Here is a 24443-nt window from a genome sequence, read left to right on the forward strand (position 1 = left end):
GTATTTACAAAGATGAGAAAGGGAGCGAGCTATTGAAAACCGGACAAATATTGTGGTCTCGCTGACAAAGCGCCGCCCAGCTTGATTAGCGGTAATGAATATTAAATTGGAAACTTTTTTTTTATACCCCTCTGGTTAGCGGGCGCGGAGTATCCCTGACTTTCCCGGGGACGGTGGCTCTGTCTCAGCCCGGCTGCACCTTGTGGTTCTGCTGGTGGGAGAGAGGAAAATAAGTACACTGGTTTAAAAAGCCAGGAGGTGTTTTTTTAATCGTGAATTTCAGTTTGGACAAAATACTCGGGTGCGGGAAAGTGATGCTGTAACTGGGCTGAGGGTTGCGAAAGGCACACGGTTCTTTCTCAGTGCCCCCACCCCACGCACAGAGACAGGGAGCCCCCGGGAGAGGGGGAGGGGGGAGGAGGGGGAGGGGAGAAGTGTGGCTTTTGGGATCAAACAACCACGGCTGCCGATGAGTTTAAAAAGGGATCAAGTTGGCGAGTTTGTGTGACTGGGGGTTTGCCTTCAACAGGTGCACAGTGAAGCTGATGGGACGTATATCCCGGCCCATGGTCCCCCCCCCCCCCCCTCATCCACCCACCCCCTCCCCTCCCTCCCTTCCTCCCTCTCTCTCGCCACATGGTCTATCCTGTAAGCTTCCTCTCCCGAGACGTCAGTAGGTCATTAATAACCAATTAGGAGGTCACTCAGGCGGCTATAAAGAGGGCTGAGGATTTTTTGGAGGGGTTTTGTTGGAGATACTTCTGTTCTGTCCTTCACCCCCCTCTCTCCGTCTCTCCTCGCCCTCCCGTTCTCTGCCGCCGTCCTCTCTCCACCTCTTGGGAGCCGCGACCGACCTTCCCCGCCCCCCCCCCCCCCACCCCCCACCCCCCTTGAGTCATGGGCTCAGTCCTACCGTCCGAGGCGCTGTCTCTCAAGGCTGGCTTCAAGCCTCACGGTTTCTCGCTGGCGGAGATCATCACATCCGACATCCTGCACAGTTTTCTGTACGGCCGGTGGAGAAACGTCCTCGGCGAGCAGCTGTTCGAGGAGAAGAACGGCAGCGGGCAGAAGACGGCGTTCACGGCAGAGGCGCTGGCTCAGTCCTTCACCGGAGGTGAGTCTATAAAGACCACTCACTGTCACTGTCTGTCACCAAGTCCGTGGTAGGGTGGGCACAGAAATGCTGGAGTAACTCAGCGGGACAGGCGGACAGGCGGGCAGCATCTCTGGGGAGAAGGAATGGGTCGAGACCCCTTCTTCAGCATTTTGTGTTTAAGAAGGAACTGCAGATGCTGGAAAATCGAAGGTACACAAAAATGCTGGAGAAACTCAGCGGGTGCAGCAGCATCTATGGAGCGAAGGAGATAGGCAACGTTTCGGGACGAAACGTTGCCTATCTCCTTCGCTCCATAGATGCTGCTGCACCCGCTGAGTTTCTCCAGCATTTTGTATCTACCAACCAGCATCTGCAGTTCTTTCCAGCCATGCCCGGGCGCAGGCAACACCGTGCATGCACCCACCCTGGTTTTATCTCAAGAACCTTTAAGATAGTTATTGATAAATACATTTTCATTATGCATATTGCAAAACATATATTTCGATCATGTATTTCTGTATCGAATTGCGAAACCGAATAAACACCACGTTAGACTCAAATGCTGACAATTGATACTAAACGTATACGTTGAATTTATTTGCATGGGATATCGACACGATGCTTTGCTAAGTTTGCCTTCGTCGGAGGCAGAGGAGTTCGATCGAAATTAATATCAAGTTTTTAAAAGAAAATCTGCCAAAGTCGGGAGTGTTTTGCGGATGGGAAGTGCGCAGGGGTGTTCTAAAATGCCATTGAAATCGGAGCAAAGGAGTTCGGCCCATCGTGCCCGTGCTGGCTCTTCGAAAGGTTATGGAGAGGACCACCCTCGCCCCTCTCCCTTATCGCCGGAGGTGCGGGCGAAAGGATCATTCTATCTTGAAAGGAAATCTAGTTTGAATTCACAACAGGGTCTCCCGATGTAACGAACGCAGGGGCGAGGTCTCGGGGTGGAGGTGCTTCAACCTAAACCAAGAGGCAGTGGTTGAGGAGGGGGGGTGTAGCACGCACAGGCAGATGGAATTTGATTATATTGGGGAACGTGGCCGGCACAGACATGGTGAGCCAAACGGCACGTTCGAGTGCTGTGCTCAAGGTGGATAACTTTGCGGCTCAGGCAGCATCTCTGAAGAAAAGGAATAGGTGACATTTCGGGTCGAGAATTCAGTACTGCGCTGTTGTGTTAAACTCTGGTTAACTCTGGATGGCGGTGACCTGTGCAGGTGAACGCTCTTGGTCCCATCTCTCCGCCCTGCCTCTCTAGAGGGGCGGTTCGCCCACCTGCCCGGGGTATTTATTCGCTCGGTTCGCATGCCGTGTTTGCTGGGGTTTTAATGTTTCGGGTGCATTCTGCATTCCCCCCGGTAATATTTGACCCGACCAGTTCTCGGGTTTAACGAGCCGGTGCCGCGCACAAAGAGGGAGGGGAAGCCTGCTTCCTACCCGAATAATGTGTTTTTGTCCCCCCCCCCCCCCCAGCCCACATTCACCCCCGGTACTACCCCGCGCCGCGCTCCGAGCCGCGGCCTTAAGATCAATGCTTTCACGCCGGCCCGACCCCGGCCAACAAGCTGTTTTTAAATAAAACGACCCACTTCACTCTGCAAGGAGTCTCAACAATACCGAATGGGAACCTAAAAATCAAACCCATTCTCCAGACTAAGCATAGAACGATGCAGCACGGGATCAGGCCATTCGGCCCACAAGATCGGTGCCGAACTTGATGCCAAGTTAAACTCATCTCATCTGCCTGCAGGATAGAAACATAGAAACATAGAAAATAGGTGCAGGAGTATGCCATTCGGCCCTTCGAGCCTGCACCGCCATTCGATATGATCATGGCTGATCATCCAACTCAGTATCCCATCCCTGCCTTCTCTCCATACCCCCTGATCCCTTTAGCCACAGGGGCCACATCTAACTCCCTCTTAAATATAGCCAATGAACTGGCCTCAACTACTTTCTGTGGCAGAGAATTCCACAGATTCACCACTCTCTGTGTAAAAAATGATTTTCTCATCTCGGTCCTAAAAGACTTCCCTCTTATCCTTAAACTGTGACCCCTAGTTCTGGACTTCTCCAACATCGGGAATAATCTTCCTGCATCTAGCCTGTCCAACCCCCTGTGGATGCCGGCCCCTGTGTATCCACGTGCCTATCCCAAAGCCTCTTAAACACCACCATTGTATCTGCCTCCACCACCACCCCCGGGCACTCACCACCCACTGTGTGTGAAAAATAAACTTGCCTCGCCATTCTTACCTGAAACCAATGCCCGCTAGTCCTTGACATTTCTGCCCCGGTAAAAAAACAAAACAGGTTCTGACTGTCTGCGCTATCTGTGCTTCTCAGCGTTTTATACACTTCTGTCAGGTCCGCCCGCAAGCCCCCGATTATTATTTATTTAAACGATTATTTAATTTTGTTTTAACTTTCAATATCAGTATTGTACAATTGTTGTTTTGCTTGTGTTAGTTTTTACTGACTGTAGCCTTTCATGCGATAAACCCCTTTGTGAAGGAATATTCGTTATCTTTTAAATGTCTCCACTAAATATCGTTTCAAAGGCTGTGTCTCCCGGATTTAACCCTGAAGTGGTTCCGTGCTCGCCCGGTGATGAATGTGTTCCCGCACCCGGGCGCTGGTTGTTAAACTATCTCCCCCCTCCTCTCTCTCCCCCGGCTTAGAGGTGCAGAAGCTGTCCAGCCTGGTGCTCCCGTCCGAGGTGATCATAGCCCAGAGCTCCATCCCCGGCGAAGGTCTCGGCATCTTCTCCAAGACGTGGATTAAACCCGGCACCGAGATGGGGCCATTCACCGGCAGAGTCATCTCCCCGGAACACGTGGATCTGTTCAAGAACAATAACCTGATGTGGGAGGTAAGGGCAGGGTTACCGGCGCTCACCTGTGCCCCACCCAAGGTTTCCGTGCGGTTCCCGGAGGTTCCCCGAGGTTTTTGTCGGTCTCCCTACCTGCTTCCGCTACCTGCAACCTCCGGCAACCCCCCTGCAACCTCCGGGAACCGCACGGAAACCTTGGGCGGGGCGCAAAGTCTCCAGAGGTTTCCGTTCAGGTTTCCTAAGTGGGACAGGGGCATTACAGTTCACCAACCCGTTCACCTGGTTACAGCAATATCAACCCGTTCACCTGATCACCAGCACACTCACCCGGTTACAGTAATGCCAACCTGTTCACCTCATTACGGGAATATTAAACCATTCACCTGGTTAGAGGGAACACCTACCTGTTGACCTAGACAGAGGGTGGTGGGGAAATGGGATGAGCTGCCAGAGGAGGTATCTGACGCAGGTGCAAGAGCAACATCTAAAACACACTTGGTCAGGTAGAAACATAGAAACATAGAAATTAGGTGCAGGAGTAGGCCATTCAGCCCTTCGAGCCTGCACCGCCATTCAATATGATCATGGCTGATCATCCAACTCAGTATCCCGTACCTGCCTTCTCTCCATACCCCCTGATCCCCTTAGCCACAAGGGCCACATCTAACTCCCTCTTAAATATAGCCAATGAACTGGCCTCGACTACCCTCTGTGGCAGGGAGTTCCAGAGATTCACCACTCTCTGTGTGAAAAAAAGTTCTTCTCATCTCGGTTTTAAAGGATTTCCCCCTTATCCTTAAGCTGTGACCCCTGTGAGGTACATAGACAGGAAAGGTGTAGAGGGATATGGGACAAATACGGGCAAATAGTTTAGTTTAGAGATACAGCGCGGAAACAGGCCCTTCGGCCCACCGAGTCCGCACCGACCAGCGATCCCCACACATTAACACCATCCTACACAAACAGGGAACAATTTACAGTTATAGCAAGCCAATTAACCTACATACCTGTACGTCTTTGAAGTAGCTTAGATGGGTCGTCTCGGTTGGTATGGACGAGATGGGCCGAGTATGGATCTTATCCCTCCGCCTCACTGGGTCTATAATGTTTCCCCAACATGTTTTTTTACTTCTGTTATCCCTTTATCCGCCTCACACTTCATTTTAACTTCGTCGTCTCTACCTCGCTTATCTTTCTGTATTTCCCTCTGTCAGACTGTGCCCTGTGCCCTATGCCCTGTGCCCTATGCCCTGTGCCCCGTGCCCTGTGCCCTGTGCCCTGTGCCCTGTCCTTCCCGTCCTCTTGATAGTTTGTTTAATCTTACTTTAAATTCGTCCTGCCGGTTTTATTTGCGTTTTACTGTTTCAAATAACAATCTTGCTGAGACTAGATGTGTACACAGTACACTCTTCCTAATCCTACAAATCTTGAACGAAATGTTGTTGCTTTTGTGTATTTTAATTCGCATTTCCTTCAAATTGGTTTCCTACTCGCCAACTCCCTCCTGCATCTTACCTGCCCCGGACGAAGGGGGCTCCTCTCCGGGCAGAGTTCAGCTCCCCAGGGTGGTACTGTGGGGGGGGGTGGGGGGGGGGGGGGGGGGGGGGGGGGGGGGGTCGGGGTCACCTTTCAACCGGCCATTGGCGGTTGGAGGTCGGGGTGAGAAGCCTTTGGTGGTGACGATGGGGAATAATTCCCAGCGCAAAAGACAAAGTCAAAGAGGAGCTCGGCGGGACAAGCAGCATCTGTGGAGGGAACAACGGACTGACGACGTTTCGGCCCTGGACCCTTTTTCAGAATGAAAAAAATCACATCGGTCTGAAGGACCTGCAACTTTGTCTTTCCATTCCCTCCACGGGTGCTGCCTGACATGCTGAGTGCCTCCAGCCCTTTAGGATTTGTTCAAGATTGCAGCGTCAGCAGTTTCTTGTGCGCCCTTCTTCTAGTGTGGCGTCCGCAACTACACACCACACCCCAGCTGTGACCTAACCAACGTTTTATAGCAGGTAGACACAACATGCTGGGGGTCAGCCAGCATCTCTGGAGGAAGGGTTCCGACCCGACACACCTATTCCTTTTCTCCAGAGGTGCTGCTTGACCCGCGGAGTTACTCCAGCATTTTGTGTCGACCTTCGGGACAAACCATCATCTGCAGTTCCTATAAAAATAATTTTTGCAGGTGCGGGTTTACAAAATAAAAAGCAAACAGTCCAGTATTTTTTGTCATTTATAAAGTTAGAGACAAAAAGCTGGAGTAACTCAACGGGACAGGCAGCGTCTCTGGAGAGAAGGGGTGGGTGACGTTTCAGGTCGAGTCCCTTCTTCAGACTCAAAGCCTTGGCTAGCGAAGACACAAGTCGTTTCGGGTCGAGACCCTTCCTCACACTGATCTGCGCCTCCCGGTTGTATTGTTCTGGGCCGGTGTGGGTGTCTCGGTCGGAGGGGGAGCGGGGGCGAGTGAGGTGGATGTCCCGGGTCAGCGTTAACCTCTCCCTCGCCTTGTTGGCCGCAGGTTTTCAATGACGACGGCACGGTGCGCTATTTCATAGACGCCAGCCAGGAGGACCACCGCAGCTGGATGACCTACATCAAGTGTGCCAGGAACGAGCAGGAGCAGAACCTGGAAGTGGTCCAGATCGGGAACAACATCTTCTATAAAGCCACCGAGGTGAGTGAGAGAGGATCGAAGCTGGGTCCGGGTTTAGCCCGGTTTAACCGGGTTTAGCCGGGTCTAGCGTGCCTTGCTCTGTGTTTGGTGTTTGCATGAGATTGGAGCCGAGCCGAGTCGAACCGAGCCGAGCCGAGCCGAGCCGAGCCAGGCCGAGCCGAGCCAGGCCGAGCCGAGCCGAGTCGAGCCGAGCCGAGGATGGGCACCGGAGGGGTGCGGGGAACGAGAGGTCGTGGAGCCGGTCCTGGCGGCACTAAGTTATCACCCCAGGGTCGCAGGGCTGAGGACGGAGAAGATTCTTTAGCGGGTTGTCAGGGAGAGAAGGCTCGGTCCATGCCAGCGTCTAAAGTGTTTAATTGTCACCTGTACCGGCAACGGGACAGTGAAGTTCTTACATGCCGCTACTTAAAAAAGTCTGTAAACACAAATACACACAGATAAAGATATAGACATCAAAGTACAATGAATTAATAACAGTTATACCAGGTAACCATAATAGAACAGCACCGGAGTCCACGGTGCAGCCAAATACACAGTCCATAGAAGATCATAGTTGCTGAGGTCAGCGTTGTGCAGTGTACAAGAGACTGATAATTGCTGGGAAGAAGCTGTTCTTGCACCTGGAGGTCACAGTTTTCAGGCTCCAGTAGTTTCTTCCCGAAGGTGGAGGTAAGACGAGAGCGTGGCCAGTGTGGTGTGGGTCTTTGATGATATTAGCTGCCTTTTTTTGAGGCAGCGCCTCCTGTAGATAGATCCCTTCAATGGTGGGTGGTGGGAGGGGGGGGGGGGGGGGGGTGGAGGTCAGTACCTGTGATGGACCGGACAGTGTCCACACCTCTCTGTAATTTCTCCCTCGTTCCTGGGCGTTGGTGTTGCTGAACCAGGCCGTGATGCAACATGTTAGCCCTCAATACACTGAAGACACCGGGAAGGGAGGATCTGTTCATGGGCCCAGTGTTCACTTCATGTCGGAAATGTTCCGATCCCGGGCATCTGGCGGCTGTTGCTTTGAGGATGTGATACAGCGCTTCAAAGATTAAACACTCGCACACAGACAGCGCTGCTCCTTCGCATACCCCATATTACATTTGTAACTCATCGTCGCGAAAAAAACACAAAACACTCCTCAAAAATTCCCCCAGGTTCAGATTCAACGTCGGCTTGGCGGGTCTGACTCCGGTTCTAGCCCGGAATACCGGCCACAGCATGATCAGAGCAAGTGTTTAAGAAGGAACTGCAGATGCTGGAAAATCGAAGGTACACAAAAATGCTGGAGAAACTCAGCGGGTGCAGCAGCATCTATGGATGCGTTGCCCATCTCCTTCGCTCCATAGATGCTGCTGCACCCGCTGAGTTTCTCCAGCATTTTTGTGTACCTATGATCAGAGCAAGAGTCTCTGCCTGGTGTCAAAGGCACAGGCGAAGATTTAGCGCATAAGGTACACCATCTCCAGCTACTCCAGCATTCTGTATCTATCTTCGCTTTAAACCAGCATCTGCAGTTCTTTCCTACACATTAGGATACATCATCGTGCGGTGTTATTAACTAGCTGCCCGCTTGTTATGTCATAATTGTCATCTTGTTACTTTTACTGCTTGGAACCTTCGTATCAAAGATCGAGACACAAGGAACTGCAGATGCTGGATGCTTGAATGAAAAAAACAAAACGAAGTGCTGGAATAACTCGGCGGGTCAGGCAGTATCTGTGGAGGGAAATGGATGGACCGACATTTCGGATCGGGATCCTTCTTCAGTTTTGACGGAGGGTCCCGACCAAAAAATGTTGTCTGTCCGCCCCGTCTAACTCGCTTAGTTCCTCCAGCACTTTGCGTTCTAAGGTAATTGGTGATCCCACTTTAAGCAGCTCCGGTAGCAGAACTCTCCACGCAAGTCCATGCAAAAAAAAAAGAGGCTATTGAACCGCGACCGAATCACTTAACACCCGGCCTGCTACCACATGCATCAGCAGCGAGGGCATTTAGTTCCATTCTTAAACCTCTCCTCTTTATCCCAGGATTTCAACCTGTCTATTGCTACCTGACCGGGTTCAAGGACATTCCTTTAATCAACATTTATCACGTTGTGTGGTGCTTCTGTACAACGATTATGAAGGAAGAATGGATTACAACATCCCTGTCTGAGACCCTGAACGCAGCCCGCAATAACGGGACAACGGTCTTATACTTACACATGTGTTTTCGCTTCTACTCCCCTGAGATTATTCTGCGTTCGCGTTGTTCCCCGCCTGACCTGCAAGGGCTGGACGGCACATTGACGTAGCTCCCTCACAGCGCCAGAGACCCGGGTTCGATCCTGAGTTCGGCTGCTGTCTGTGTGGAGTTTGCACGTTCTTCCCGTGAACCTCGTGGGTTTCCTCCGGGTGCCCCCCCCCCCCCCCCCCCCCCTCTCCACCACACCCCGAAGACACGCGGCTTTGCAGGTTAATCGGCCTCTGTAAATTGTCCCCTAGTGTGTAGGTGTGGGTGCGAACATAGAACTAGTGTGAACGGGTCGGTGTAGACTCGCTGGGCCGAAGGGCCTGCTTGTATGCTGCATCTTTCAATCTATTCGACCAATCAAGCTTGATGGATAAAATAGCAATTGGGTTAATCGATAGTTTGAAAACTTTGTACCTGACCATGTGCAACAATAGGAAAGCTTGTGTGTGGTGCCTTTTATGCCCCTGTCCCACTTAGGAAACCTGAACGGAAATCTCTGGAGACTTTGCGCCCCACCCAAGGTTTCCATGCGGTTCCTGGAGGTTCCCGGAGTATTTAGTCAGTCCCCCTACCTGCTTCCACTACCTGCAACCTCCGGCAACCACCTGCAACCTCCGGGAACCGCACGGTGGGGCGCAAAGTCTCCAGAGGTTTCCGTTCAGGTTTCTTAAGTGGGACAGGGGCATTACACTTTGATAAACCTCACACAGAAGTGTAACAGCGGAGAGGAGAGGTAGCGTGGATGTAAATGTTTGCAGATGTGGATAAAGTGTAACGCTGCATGTCAGCATTTAAACCTCGATAATAGCTACTGGAATTAAACCCGAGTCTTTATTTCCCTTCAGACAATACCCCCGGACCAAGAATTGCTGGTGTGGTACGGAAACACCCAGAACACATTCCTCGGGATACCCGGGGTCCCGGGAATTGAAGAGGAACACAGGAAAAAGAACAAAGATGGTAATGACTCTCTCTGTCAGTGCAATAAAACGGGCAGAGACTGATGATTATCTAACAGCGGTGTGCGATTGTTAAGGAACACAGGCTCCAATTATAAGACAAGCATCAAAATGTATGGATTATTAATCGTTTTTTAAGCCGCTCTGATTGAGTTTCATTTTAGGATTGTTTAATAGACCGAGCGGATTGCGTGGCGACAATTAACGTGGGTCATGCGGCGTAACTTCCCCGAACACATGCCAGTGACCGGCGGTCAGAAGGCAAGGGATAGTGGCCGTCCAAAGTGGCCGGAGAGCGTTGTGTTCTCAGAAGATTGGTGAAAGGGGTTGGACAGGCTAGATGCAGGAGGATTGTTCCCGATGTTGGGGAAGTCCAGGACAAGGGGTCACAGCTTAAGGATAAGGGGGAAATCCTTTAAAACCGAGATGAGAAAATTTTGTTTCACACAGAGTGGTGAATCTCTGGAACTCTCTGCCACAGAGGGTAGTTGAGGCCAGTTCATTGGCTATATTTAAGAGGGAGTTAGATGTGGCCCTTGTGGCTAAGGGGATCAGAGGGTATGGAGAGAAGGCAGGTACGGGATACTGAGTTGGATGATCAGCCATGATCATATTGAATGGCGGTGCAGGCTCGAAGGGCCGAATGGCCTACTCCTGCACCTAATTTCTATGTTTCTATGTGTCTATGAAAGGTCGGGGCTAGGTGGCAACGGGAGGGGAGTGTATCAGTTTGTTGGCCAGACCACACTTGGAGTTCTGTATGTTTCTCCGCTCGCCCAGCTACAATAAGGATTTCATTGCATTGGAGAGATTCACTCGGGACCTTTTCTTTGAAGTGTAGGATGCTGAGAGGTGAACTTATTGAGGTGGACACGATCACGAGGGGCACGGATAAAGTGAACGCGCACAGATTTTTTTCCTAGAGTGGAGGATTCTGAAAACGAAAGGGCAGAGGCTTGAGGTGAGAGGGGGTGAGAATTAAGAGGGATCTCTGAGGACAACTTTGTCCCCCAGAGGGGAGACCATATCTGGAATGAGCTGCCAGAGGAAGCGAGCGAGGTCGATACAATTACGAGTTTTAAAGTACATTTGGACAGATATATGGATAGGGTTTAGAGGGATATAGGCCAAATGCAGGCAAACGGGACTAGCCTAAAATGCCAAACCGGCCGGCGGGTACTAGGCGGGCCGAAGGGCCTGATTCCATGCTGTACACTTCTATGCATCTGTTGCCTCCGAGTTTTAACCTGTTCCAATCCACTACCTGCTCCACCTGGATTTCGTACCTCTGTTATATTTTGTTTTCTTCTGTTGCTTCCAACGTGTCATTGCTCATTTTTATCGTATGAAAAACAACAAGATATTTCCCCTGGGTCTGAATGCTGATTAGTGGCAGTGTTCAATATCTTCCTCTGAATTGTTCCACTTCCTCTAGGGTTAAGTTGATCATGTCAATGACTGGTAAAGCTGAGAACTTCAACCATTGAAAACAGGGAATCACATTTAAAATTAGGCGCAATATCAAAGAGCAAGAGGCCTTTGGCTTCGTGTCACAATTATTCTACTTAAACAAAAATGAGCATTTTAGGAAGTGTTAGTCTACTAAAATTGTATTCAAAGACTAGAGCCCATTCACAGCATTAAAGCGAGTGGGGTAAGGTTTAAAGGTGAGATTTGGGGCAAGTGTTTTAAACAGAGTGGTAAGTGCGTGGCAGAGGGAGTTGATGGAGGCAGGGACAGAAGTAACGTTGAAGAGGCTTTTAGATAGGCATGTGGATATGCAGAGAATGGAAGGATATGGATCATGTGAGGCAGAGGAGATAACGTTATCTTGCATCATGATCGGCCTGGACATTGAGGTATGAAATGCCTGTTCCTGTGCTGTACTGTGCTATGGTTTATTTTCTAAAATTATATTTCAGTATAAATCACTGTATTTCACTGGGTTCTCACACTGGAGGTGTGGTGTCAGCCTTGTCACGCTGCCCTCTTGCTGAATGGTTATCACATTGTCCATTAATACCCTGCCTCTGTGGGTCATCTTTGTCCCTTCAACTTAGGTCTGGGTGTTTCAGTGGGTCAACATATGGTCTGTTCTATCTAGGGGCTGGTGTCTAACTGTAAGCGGAGTATCTCACATAGTCAAGTCATGTCACTTTTATTTATATAGCACATTTAAAAAACAACTCTCGTTGGCCAAAGTGCTTTACATTGGTGGAGGTACTAACGTTATACAACATTGGTTCTTAGATTAAATACAAACATCACTACATACATATAGTCCTCGCTCAGAGGACGTCAAGAAAGGCTTGGGAGTAGAGATGAGTTTTAAGTCTCGACTTAAAGGAGTCGATGGAGGGGGAAGTTCTGATGGGAAGAGGGATGCTGTTCCACAGTCTAGACAAAAGTAGTGTTGAAGAGGCTTTCTTCATAGATCCGCCACTCTCCGGATGCAATGGTTCAGTGAGTGTGCAGCTCGATGGGCTGGCAGTGCCTGTTCACAACTTAGTTCTGGGTGATGCAGGGTGATCACGGGTTGTTTTTGCAGACTTGGTCAGTCTGGTTCAGGGTAGGGTCCTTGGTGGGCTACCACTCTTGGTCTAGTTGGCTCTGTTGCTCATTGCCCCCTCAATCTGGGGCATGTGCCCATTCACACACTCTGAGACTTGGGGCCGAGTGAGCGATCACCATCCTTGCAGCCTCTGGATCGGATGTTTCTGTAAGTCCCCTCACTGCTCTCTCATCTGGGTGGCAGGCACGGGTTCTCTCCTTGGCCATTCACCCTCTGGCATTGGCAAGTTAACCCAATCTAAGCTTAAGTTATCAATAGAATCATAAAGTCATACAGCACAGAAACAGGCCCTTTGGCCCAAACAGTCAATGCTGGTCAAGATGTCCTGTTTGCCCAGGTTTGGCCCATTCCTATTCTACAATTTTCTTATCCATGTACCTGTCAAAATGTCTTTTAAATGTTGTTATCGCACCTGCCTCAACTACTTGCAGTTTGTTCCATATACTCTCATGTTCCAATTATATCTTTCCACATTCACCTTAAACCTATGTACTTGATTCTTCTGTTCTTGATTCTTCAACAATGTGGAAAATGACAGTGCCTTCACCCTTTCTATTTTCTTCATGACTTTAAACACCTCTATAAAGTCACCCTTCAGCCTCCTAAACTCCAAGGAATTAAACCCTAACCTGCTCAGGCCCAGGCCCTCGAGTCCCAGCAATATTCTCATAAATCATCTCTGCATACTGAGGGAAGATTCACAACACAAGACAAATGACAGTCTGTTGGGCTGTATGTGACACACTGTGCGAATCAATATGCTGTACACTCCAGCCCTGGTGAGGTGTAAAGGGGTCTATTTCTCATGTGCAAGTCTACTTGTGCTGCAATCCATCCTCCTCTGGCGAGCTATTTGTTGCACACTCCAGCCTTGAGTCGGAGTCTGTATGTAAAATAATCCAGCGTTATGTTGCAATGGGCAAACTTTAATCTTTATACATACAGGCTATGCTGTTTTGAAAACTTTACTTCGCTTAGGATGCAGGAAATAGATGTTCCTTTAAGTTTTCAAGAGAGAGTTAAATTTAGCTCATAGGGCTAAGGAAATCAAGGGATATGGGGAAAAAGCAGGAATGCAGTACTGATTTTGGATGATCAGCCATGATCATATTGAATGGCGGTGCTGGCTCAAATGGCCCAATGGGCTACTCCTGCACCTACTTCTATGTTTAAATGTTTCCAGCTGAAATATATTTGGATGAATCTTCTCTTTTCGGCAGATTACTTATTTAGTAATAGCCAGAAAATATTAAATAGGACTTTCACATCGAGGCGGAAAGGTCTCTGTTGAAATCAAAGCAGAGAAAATCTTGCATCTGCCCTTGCATCGGGTACTCAGCGTGCATGGTGCTCTGCTGATGAACAGTAAATCTTCATTCGTTCCTGCGCTCTGGGCATGGCCAGCAGTTACTGTCCATCCTCGCTTCTCTTTGACAAGTGAGCCGTGTCCTTGCATCGCTGCAGTTACAGTGGCAAAGGAAGCCCATACTGGGATTTCCTGAGCTTTCCACCAGGTGACCAGGTATCTGGGTAGCCCATCAGATGGGGAGAACCTGGAGGTATAGAGATACAGCATAGAAATAGGCCCACCGAGTCCACAACAGCATCAATCACCCGTTCACATAAGATCTATGTTATCCCATTTTCTCATACATTCCTCTACACACCAGGGAGCAATTTACAGAGGCCCAATTAAACTACAAACCCGCACGTCTTTAGGATGTGGGAGGAAACTGGAAATCGTGCAAACTCCACACAGACAGCACCCGAGGTTTCGCATTCTGGATCGGATTCACTCTGCTGACAAAAAAAAAATTCTCTAATCTCTTTGAGTTATTGGCACAAATCTTTAATAAAACCGAAAAATGCTGGCAACACTCAGCAGGACAGGCAGCATCTGATGAGAAACAATCAGTTAATGTTTCAGGTCTATGACCTTTCAAAACTGGGAGCAAGAGAATAATCGAGTCACACAGCTTAGAAACAGGTCCGTCTACGAACTCATCCAGGCCAACCAAAATGCCCCAGCTAGTCCAATGTGCTCACATTTGGCCCATATCCCTCTAAACCTCTCCTACCCCTGTACCTGTCCAAGTGCTTAAGAAGGAACTGCAGATGCTGGAAAATCGAAGGTACACAAAAATGCTGGAGAAACTCAGCGGGTGCAGCAGCATCTATGGAGCGAAGGAGATAGGCAACGTTTTGGCCCGAAATGTTGCCTATTTCCTTCGCTCCATAGATGCTGCTGCACCCGCTGAGTTTCTCCAGCATTTTTATGTACCTGTCCAAGTGTCTTTTAAATAATGTAATTTTACCTGCCTCAACTACCTCGTCTGACAGCTCATTCTATATGCCAACCACCCACTGTGAAAAGGTTGCCCCTCAGGTTCCTATTAACTATTGCCCCTCGTACCTGAAACCTATGTCCACTAGTTTCTTGATTCCCATATCCTGGGAAATAGACAATGTGATCTATTCCCCTCATGATTTTACACATCTCTGTAAGATCACCCCTCAACCTCCACAGTTCTCTCAGCAGTTGCTGGGGAGATTTACCAGAATGGAAACAATGACTGTGACATTTCAACTCGGTCAAATCTCCACACAGAACAGGAACAGGCCGATCGACCCAACCTCTCCATGCAAAACAAGTTGCAATGTACCCCAGGTTTAAGAAAAAACTGCAGATGCTGGTAAAATTAAAGGCAGACACAAAATGCTGGAGAAACTCAACGGGTGAGGCAGCATCTATGGAGAGATGGAATTGGCGATGTTTCGGGTCGAGTCTTCTTCAGACTGATGTCAGGGGAGGGTGTAGGACAATGAAAGAATGTAGGCGGAGACAGTGGGACTAGTGGGAGAACTGGAAAGGGTGGGGGGGGGGGGGGGTGAGAGAGAATGCAGATAGAAAGCAAGGGCTACCTAAAGTTAGAGAAGTCAATGTTCATTCCACTGGGGTGTAAACTACACAACTAAGCTAGTCCTATTTGCCTGTGCTTGGCCCAGAGAAGATTCACAGAGATGTTGCTTCTAGGACTCGAGGGTCGGAGATGTCGGGATAGGTTAGGCAGGCTAAGACTTTATTCCTTGGAGTGCAGGAGATTGATGAATGTTTTTATAGATGAGAGAAACATAGGGCTTAGATAGGGCGTGGAAACATAGTAAACTGTTGGAGGAATTCAATGGGTCAGGCAGGCAGCATGTGTAGGAGTTTAACTGGGGCATATTGGCCGGCATGGAAGAGTAGGGGGGTTTAGGGTTAGGGTTATTATTGCCGTATGGTGAATACAGTGATAAACTTTGTTTTGCATGCTGTTAGATCACATAATATATACACAATTAAATACATGGAGCAAAGATAAAGATACAGAAGATACAGATACAAAGATACAGAATGCAACATATAGTTGCCAGCATTGCAGCACGCCAGTCCCAGGGACAGTCCAATGTCTGCAATGGGGTAGAGGTGAAAGGGACAATACTTCAGGAAGGAGCTTTCAGAAGTCTGGTAACGGAGGACAAGAAGGTATTCTTTAATCTGGTGGTGCTTCTGCACCTTTTCCGGACGGGAACAGGGACAAGGAAAGACCATTCTTTGATTGTGGTGGATGTGTAGATAGAGTGGGTGTTGGGGAGTGTAGACTATGGCCGTGCAATGTGCACAGTCTCTCTCTCTCTGCCGGCCCCCACTAACTAACCGTGGTCCTCTCCCCTCTTTCTCCAGACGAGCCTGGAGCAGCGGATGGCTCTGGCGGCAGCAGTGCGGGCCGCATGCGTTGCGTGATCTGTTACCGCGGCTTCAACTCCCGCAGCAACCTGCGCTCCCACATGCGCATCCACACGCTGGACAAGCCGTTCATCTGCCGCTTCTGCAACCGCCGCTTCAGCCAGTCCTCCACGCTGCGCAACCACGTCCGCCTGCACACGGGCGAGCGGCCCTACAAGTGCCAGGTGTGTCAGAGCGCCTACTCGCAGCTCGCCGGCCTGCGGGCCCACCAGAAGAGCGCTCGCCACCGGCCCTCAGCCGCCTCGCTGCAACAGCACTCGCCCCACACGGCCGCCCTCGCACACCGCATCCCCACCATGGTGCTGTGACTGGCCCGCCCGCCGCTCCACGCTCAACACAAGCCTCGCACCAGCTGAATATGTCCATTGCCAGCGGCTGTGGGGGAGAGAAGGCGCATCACCATGGCTGAAATAGACTTGATGGGCCGAATGGCCTAGTACTGTTCCCATCACTTATGATCCATGCCATTGGGACGCGACCCACCCCGGGCACCAGTTCCTCCCCAGTCGCGGCGAGTCCACCTCGAACCAACGTAGGCACAAGGTTCCCTGCATCTCTCCGGCGCCTGGTTGTCGCTCCCACATTCCCACTCCTAGAGTAGTCCAGAACAAGCGGTAGAAGCGCCTTCAACAATATAGATATATGGATGGGAGATTAGAGGGATATGGGCCCAATGCAGGCAAATGGGACCAGCCCGGCATTCCAACGTGGTCCGTGGACAATATGGGCCGAAGGGTCTGTTTCCCTGCTATCTCAGCTCGGTGCCAGGTTGGTTAGTGTGGCAAATGACGCGGCCAAGCTAAATCCAAGGGACTGCAGATGCTGGAAACATGTGTGGAACACAAAGTGCCGGAGGAACTCAGCGGGTCAGGCAGCATCTGTGGAGGACGTGTGGCGCCTGAAGAAGGGTCCCGAACGGAAACGTCCCCCGGAGACGCTGCCTGACCCGCAGAGTTACTCCAGCACCTGTGTTCCACCCAGCATGGAGTGTGGCCGCCCACCTTGCACTCCCTCCGACCTACCTTGGTGCTCCAGCCGTCCATGAACGGGCCAGAATCTCCTTCATGCAAGCGGAGCTTTCATCTCCTCTGTCCGCTGTGACCACAACCCGTCCCAGCGCTGAGTAGAGCAGTCACCGGCCGCTGACTCCAGTTTCACCTCCTTCCTTCCGTGCAAGTACCATGTTGGCGCGTCTCCTGCACATCTCAATTCACGATGATCCCACAACCAACGTGCAGTTTAATCTACGAATTACTCCCGCAATCCATCCCATTTTTAACAAACGCGTTTTCTTGGCATTGCCGGGCATCAGAGCGATTTTTTTGTTAGCCATGCTCATTGTTCACCATCGACTTGAAACGTCACCCATTCATAGAAACATAGAAATTAGGTGCAGGAGTAGGCCATTCGGCCCTTCGAGCCTGCACCGCCATTCAATATGATCATGGCTGGTCATCCAACTCAGTATCCCGTACCTGCCTTCTCTCCATACCCTCTGATCCCCTTAGCCACAAGGGCCACATCTAACTCCTTCTTAAATATAGCCAATGAACTGGCCTCGACTACCTTCTGTGGCAGAGAGTTCCAGAGATTCACCACTCTCTGTGTGAAAAAAGTTCTTCTCATCTCGGTTTTAAAGGATTTCCCCCTTATCCTTAAGCTGTGACCCCTTGTCCTGGACTTACCCAACATCGGGAGCAATCTTCCTGCATCTAGCCTGTCCAACCCCTTAAGAATTTTATAAGTTTCTATAAGATCCCCTCTCAATCTCCTAAATTCTAGAGAGTATAAACCAAGTCTATCCAGTCTTTCTTCATAAGACAGCCCTGACATCCCAGGAATCAGTCTGGTGAACCTTCTCTGCACTCCCTCTATGGCAATAATGTCCTTCCTCAGATTTGGAGACCAAAACTGTACGCAGTACTCCAGGTGTGGTCTCACCAAGACCCTGTACAACTGCAGTAGAACCTCCCTGCTCCTATACTCAAATCCTTTTGCTATGAAAGCTAACATACCATTCGCTGTCCCGCTGAGTTACTCCAGCATTTTGTGTTTATCTTCGGTGTAAACCAGCATCTGCAGGCCAGGAATGGCACCGTGTCTCATATCCCTTCTGCTTTTCTCAGACAGCCACTGTTCTTGGGTTGTATCTTGTGTAGAAACACCAACATTACATCGGCCAAGCAATGAATCAGAAACAGTGTGGGAAGGAATTGCAGATGCTGGTTTACATCAAAGATAGACACAAACTGCTGGAGTAACTCAGCGGGACAGGCAGCATCTCTGGGGAGAAGGAATGGGTGACGTTTCGGGTCAAGACCCTTCTTCATATTGAATCAGAGACAGTTTTGTGGGATGTTTGGACATGGGGAACTGCAGATGCTGCAATTCTGAAAAAAACGAACACTGAAAGTGCTGGAGGAACTCAGTGGGCCAGGCAGCATCTGTGGCTGGGACGGACAGGCGGTGTTTCGGGTCGGGACCCTTCTTCAGACTCCATAGATGCTGTCTGGCCCGTTGAGTTCCACCAGAACTGTAGTTTGTGTTTCAAGTCGGCAGGGGAATCGCGCCTCACTGTCCCTGCTCAGGTTCAGGACCAGAGCCAGTGAAACAGGCAGCTTGCAACACGATCCAAGCCGGCAGAGTGACGATAGGGCATTCCCCTGGGAACAGGTCACCATTTCTTGCACAGGTCGGTATAGAAAGCATATTTCTACAAGGATCAAACGGCCCATAGTCTATGGGACTTTAATATAAAGATACAGATGATTTTGTTACGAAATGCTATTCAAATTCATAAAATATTCTTCTCATTAAACCCCGAGTGTCTCCCCCCATAATGGAATTCATTGCAAAGATTTCAATGTCCATTAGCTGAATCAGATTTTATGTAATTATTTTTAAAAAGGGAACTTTTGAGTAAAGTTTCAGCTAAGAAGTGTTGCCATGGATAAAGGGGTGATTGGCACCTGTATGTGATGCTCCCTGGTACATTGGTGCGTGTATTAAATGTTTCTTGGTGGTGGCTGCCCCCTGGTGTCGGCGCCGGTTCATTGCGGCACCAGCCCCTTGTCAGCTGAATCATGACAAAAAAATAACATTGTTGGTAGTGACTGTGCAGTTTCCAAAAGAGAATGAAAATAATTGTCACTTTACTTTGTACATATTTAAACAAGATATTTGCCTGACATATCATTGCATTTGTAATTATATATATTGTAAATGTTTCCTGTAAGCAAAGATATAGATAAATCTGTACTTTTTTCATGTATTCCTAAATAAACTGTACCTTATTTCTGAAACACCTGCATGAGAAATGTTTCCATTTTCCCGCTGCTACTCTGTCGGAAACCATCAGCACTGTGGCGCAGCGGGTGGAGCTGCTGCCTCACCATACCAGAGACCTGGGTAAAATCCTGACATCCAGGGTTGTCACTTGTCTGTGTGGAGTTTCCACGTTCCCCCATATGGACCGCGTGGGTTTCCTCCAGGTGCTCCAGTTTCCTCCCACATCCCAAAGACGTGCGGGTGTGCAGGTTAAGTGGCCTCTGTGAAAATTGGCCTGAATGTGTAGGGAGTGGGTGAGAAAGTGAGATAACACTAGTGTGAACAGGTGATGGATGGCCAGCATGGACTCGGTGGGCTGAGGGGCTGTTTCCATGCTGTACCTTTCTGTACCTGCTCAACATGTCACGTACAGTGTCAAAAAACCAGTCACATTTTGCAGGCCATTCCTTAGTTTAATGTTTGTGGGAAGCTGCCAGGACCCTGCACAAGGATAAATAAATAGGGCAGAACACATTTCATACAGCGTGTGCGGCACTCCTTTACAACAAACATCTCAGCTCCAGCCTCTCCAAACAGCGAGGCTCATAGTTCAGCACAACACATGCAGTGGTTACTTCAAGCAGGGCTTTCAGAGGGAGAACAACAAATATATCTTCTAGAGCTTTTGTTGATGTGAACTTCAATAAAGGTGACTTTCGGTTGGCCTTGTGTCTCCTAGAAATCCCTAATCAGAGACCAACTGCACAAACTATTTTCTCCCAGGGTAGATAAGGGTCAAATATGGGCGAGTGGGACTAACGTCGATGGGACATCTTGGTCAGCATGGACGCGTCGGGCTGAAGGGCCTGTTTCCGTGTGGCAGAACTGGACGTCTGGTGAAAGGTAACCAGTTAACGGGGGCAGTCGGGAGATGGTGATGGAGGGGTCAGATCAGCAGGAAAAGCCAGGGCTTCTGATGTGTGGGGCTGTGTGTGAGAGGGCATGTGAGAAATAGTTTGGGGGTGGGGACTGTAAGTTGGTTGTCAGCTGAATTAAAGAGGAAGAACTAGAGGGATTTTGAAGTGAAACAGGGAAGGAGTAGGATTCTGGAGTTCCATTGGAAGCATGTGAGTTGATGAAGGATTAGACTACAAGTGAACAACACTATGGGTGGTGTGTGATCAGAGAAACTGTGCTAGTACCTACAATACTGTCCACTCACAGTAGGTCTCTGGGCTCCTGACAGGACAACCCTAATACTCTCCAACTAAGTGGCATTGGGTGCTCCCCCAGTACACTGTGTCACTATCCTGCACTGTGAGCAGGCCATCGATAGGGGCATACAACACAGAAACAGGCCCTTCAGCCCCATTCATCATCGCCGACCAAGATGCCCAGTCTAAGAGACCCATTTGCCTGCATTTGGCCCATGATCTTTCCTATCCCTGTACCTGTTCAAGTATATTTTAGATGTTACTATTGTACCCGCCTCACCTACCTCCTCTGGCGGCTCCTTCCATATACCCACCAACCTCTGTGGGAAAAAGTTGCTGCTCAAATTCCTATTAAATCTTTCCCCTCGCACCTTAAACCTAGCCCTCCGGTTCTTGATTCCTCTGCCTGGAGTAAAAGACTCTGCATTTACCCTCTCTATTCCCTTCACAATTTTACACACCCTCTATAAGATCACCCCTCAGCCTCTTGCGCTCCTATGAATAAAGTCCTAGCCTTCCCAACACTCTCTCCGGTCTAGTCCTCGAAACATCCTCGCAAAACCTCTCTGCACTCTTTCCAGCTTGATGGCATCTTTTCTATATGGGTGAGCTGAGAGGGCTGGTTCTTCTTAAACAAACCGCATTGTTACATTTAGGAAAAGGCATGATTCCGACAGCACACAAACGATCTCAATATTCCCGTCCAATTCAAGCAAGAGCGGGGTTTCTCTGCACAACCAACCCTTCTACTGACCTCAAGGTGATTGGAGATGCCCATCTCTACCTTGTCTGAAGGCTGTGATGAGTCCATGCCCACTGATCCAGGTGGGTTTTGTGAATTAGGGCGACATGGATACTGAATGGGATGGTGGATCTTATGCTGGGCAAGGCATCACTTCAGTCCCCTGGGCAATGGCCTCTCACCGAGGCTGAACAGTTCACCCTCACTGGCTGCACATACACAGTTGGGGCTGTTCCAGGTCCTCATGTGGACCCTTGGACATTCCCTGGGTACTCTAAACATCATTCCTTTATCATGTATCTATACACTGTAAATGGCTCGATTGTAATCATGGTTTGTCTTTCTGCTGACTGGTTAGCGCGCAACAAAAGCTTTTCACTGTACCTCGGTACACGTGCCAATAAACAAAACTGACTCGAAGGTACAGAGCAGCTTCCTGGTTCCAGCGTGGTCAACGCAGGCAATGTTTGCCAGGGCACTCGTGACCATCTGGATGATGTAAATGTCCACTAACCTGACCTAAGACACAAGCAAACTATCTGGGATCACAAGAAAGGTTCTGACCCGAACAATATCTATCCATTCCCTCCCTTGATGCTGCCAGACCCACTGAGTTCTTCCAGCACCTTGCGTTTTGCACCAACTATCTGGGGTAATATTTCCTTTTGTAATAAGAGTAAGGGTGGCAAAGTGGCGCCGCTGCTGCCTCACAGCGCCAGAGACCCAGGTTCGATCCTGACCTTGGCTGCTGTCTGTGTGGAGTTTGCACGTTCTCCCTGTGACAGCTTGGGTTTCCTCCGGGTGCTCTGGGTTCGTCCCACATCCCAACGACGTGCGGGTTTCGAGGTTGAGGGGGCCTTTAATAATTGAGCCGTGTGTGTCGGGAGTGGATGGGAAAGTGGGATAACATGGAACTAGTGTGAGGGGGTGACCGATGGTCGGCGTGGGGTGAAGGGCCTGTTTCCATGATGTATCTGTAAAACTAAAACTAATTCGAAGCCTTAAAATGTCACTTCTCTCAATAGATTAGGAGCCAAAATGAGAGACCTCTGAAAAGATGACCAAACATCGAGTAAACTGGACACTTTCACGATAAAAAATAAATCGATCCATCTATTTTTGGTTTCGAGACATCGGGCAGGACGGAGCACAGGATGACCCCCCCTTCCCTGGGCGAGGGTCTGCAGCCAAGCTGCTGGACTCAGTAGGGGTAGGGGGAGATGGCGATGTAGATGACAAAGACGCTCTGGTACTTGAGTTCGCCGGGTTGGCCGTAGGTGGCAGCCCGCACCTTGAGCCGGTGAACGCCGGCGTTGGCCAGCGGCCGCAGGGTCTGCACGATACCGCGGCCTCCCTCCGAGCGCACGGAGAACGGACTGCCCGCCTCCACCTCGACGGCGGTGAAGTTGGTGCGGCTCTGCAGCACCCCCCGCTCCGAGAAGGCGGTGAGGCGGATCACGTCGTGGCGGGCCGGGATGCCGTTGGGGAGGGTGAGCAGCTTGTACTGGAGGGCCAGTGGGCCTGCTGCACAGTTCAGCAGGCAGCGACGGAAACAGGTCCTGCCAAGGGAACGCGACAGGGGTGACAACTCAAACACCACCACCCCAACCCTGACCCCCACCATCAGCCACGGCATGCTAATCCAAGGGTCCCCCCCACTGACCCCTTCACCGTCCCTCCCTCCTCTCCCTAAAGCCCCTTCCTCCTCTCACCAACGCCCCTCCCTCTTCACCCTCCACCACCACTCCCTCCTCTTCCCACTGTTCCTCCCTCCACCGCCCCTCCCACCACTCCCCAATGCAATTCCCACCTCTCTCCCTCCCTCCCTCCTTTCCCTCCACCCTCCCTCCGCTCCCCACCACCCCCTTGCCCACAGGGTAGAGAGCCAGAACCTTTCTCCCAGGGTGGAATTATCAAAGACTAGAGGTCAGAGCTTTAAGTTGCGAGGGGCCAGGTGTAAAGTGCGTGTGTGGGAGGAGCTGCAGGACGAGGCAGCTGACGCAGGTTCTATTGCAACGTTTAAGAAGCATTTAGACAGGTACGTGGAGAGTATAGGTTTAAAGGGATATGGGCCAAAGGGAGGCAGTGTAGACAGGACATGTTGGCTAGTGTCGGCAAGTTGGGCCGAAGGGCCAGTTTCCACACTGTAAGACTAGCTGATTCTATGCCTTCATTACACAGTGGTGAGTGCCTGGAGCGTGCTGCCTGGGGTGGAGGTGGCAGGTACAATCACGGTGTTTAAGAGGCTTCTAGATAGGAACAATGATCAGCAGTTAATGGAGGTGTATGGAGAACATGCAGGCAGAAATTAATGTACCTTGGAGTTATGTTCGGCACGGACATTGTGGGCCGAAGAGCCTGTTGCTAGGCTGTGTTTTATTTAACCTACATCCCCAATCACCCTCATTTCCAGCAGCTTCCCCCTTCCCTCAGACTCCACCACTGACCAACACACAAGGGTCAATTTACAGTGGGTGATTAATCTACCAATCCCCGTACCTTCCAATGTGGGAGGAAACTGGAAGACCCAGACCCAACCCTTGTGGTCACTAGTAGAACATGCAAACTCCACGGAGCCAGAGGTCAGGGTCGAACTCGGGCCACTGGAGCTGTCAACACACTGAGCTGCTCCCATGTATTCAAAACACTTCCCCGCCCTCCCTCCTCCTCCTCCACCGGCTCTCTCTCCTCATCCCCCATCCATCCTCTGCCCTCCACCACACCCCCCTCCTCTCCCTCCCCATCTCCCCTCCCTCCTCTGCCCTCCACCACTCCTCCCCTCCTTTCTCTCTCCACCACCTGTCAATCCTCAGCCTCTGCCCTCACTGATGCCCGTCCGCCAGCCTGGGAGGGAGGAGCTGGTCCTCAGAGCCGTTCTCCCTTACCCCGGGCTAGCTCCTTTGCGGTAGGTGGTCGGGCAGGGAGTGTCGATACACTGATGGCTGCCTCTCGTGTTGAAACACATCTGGTTCAGTCCACACTTGATGTTCTGCTCCCGACATTCATCGATATCTGAAAGGAAGAGGCAGCGCTAATGGGAAGGTTGTCCCGTTGATAATAACAAGCCTGTGTAGGGAGGCAC

General features: G+C 50.3%; 2 protein-coding genes across 5 annotated transcripts in view; one reads left to right on the forward strand and one right to left on the reverse strand.

Annotated features, from left to right (window-relative positions):
* Positions 1-455: 455 nt before the first annotated feature.
* Positions 456-16717, forward strand: prdm12 (PR/SET domain 12). Its single transcript, XM_033049220.1, has 5 exons — positions 456-1114; positions 3781-3971; positions 6445-6600; positions 9666-9780; positions 16076-16717. The coding sequence occupies exons 1-5, from the start codon at positions 898-900 to the stop codon at positions 16444-16446; spliced, it is 1050 nt and encodes a 349-aa protein (XP_032905111.1). The 5' UTR covers positions 456-897; the 3' UTR covers positions 16447-16717.
* A 3472-nt stretch (positions 16718-20189) lies between these two features.
* Positions 20190-24443, reverse strand: part of hmcn2 (hemicentin 2) — a 247232-nt gene continuing 242978 nt past the window's right edge. For all 4 annotated transcript variants that reach the window (XM_033049217.1, XM_033049218.1, XM_033049219.1 and 1 more), the window contains 2 exons: positions 24247-24373; positions 20190-22920 (listed from right to left, as the gene is read on the reverse strand). In XM_033049217.1, coding sequence (XP_032905108.1) covers positions 22563-22920; positions 24247-24373 — 485 coding nt within the window. In that variant the 3' untranslated portion in view covers positions 20190-22562. The remainder of the gene's footprint in view (positions 22921-24246; positions 24374-24443) is intronic.

Source organism: Amblyraja radiata, chromosome 32, assembly GCF_010909765.2.
Source record: "Amblyraja radiata isolate CabotCenter1 chromosome 32, sAmbRad1.1.pri, whole genome shotgun sequence".
NCBI classification, from domain to species: Eukaryota; Metazoa; Chordata; class Chondrichthyes; order Rajiformes; family Rajidae; genus Amblyraja; species Amblyraja radiata.

Coding starts and splice junctions, on each gene's coding strand:
- prdm12 (XM_033049220.1), top strand. CDS start 898: ATGGGCTCAGTCCTACCGTCCGAGGCGCTGTCTCTCAAGGCTGGCTTC. Junction 3,972..6,444: donor ACAATAACCTGATGTGGGAG/GTAAGGGCAGGG, acceptor TGTTGGCCGCAG/GTTTTCAATGACGACGGCAC. Junction 6,601..9,665: donor TCTTCTATAAAGCCACCGAG/GTGAGTGAGAGA, acceptor ATTTCCCTTCAG/ACAATACCCCCGGACCAAGA.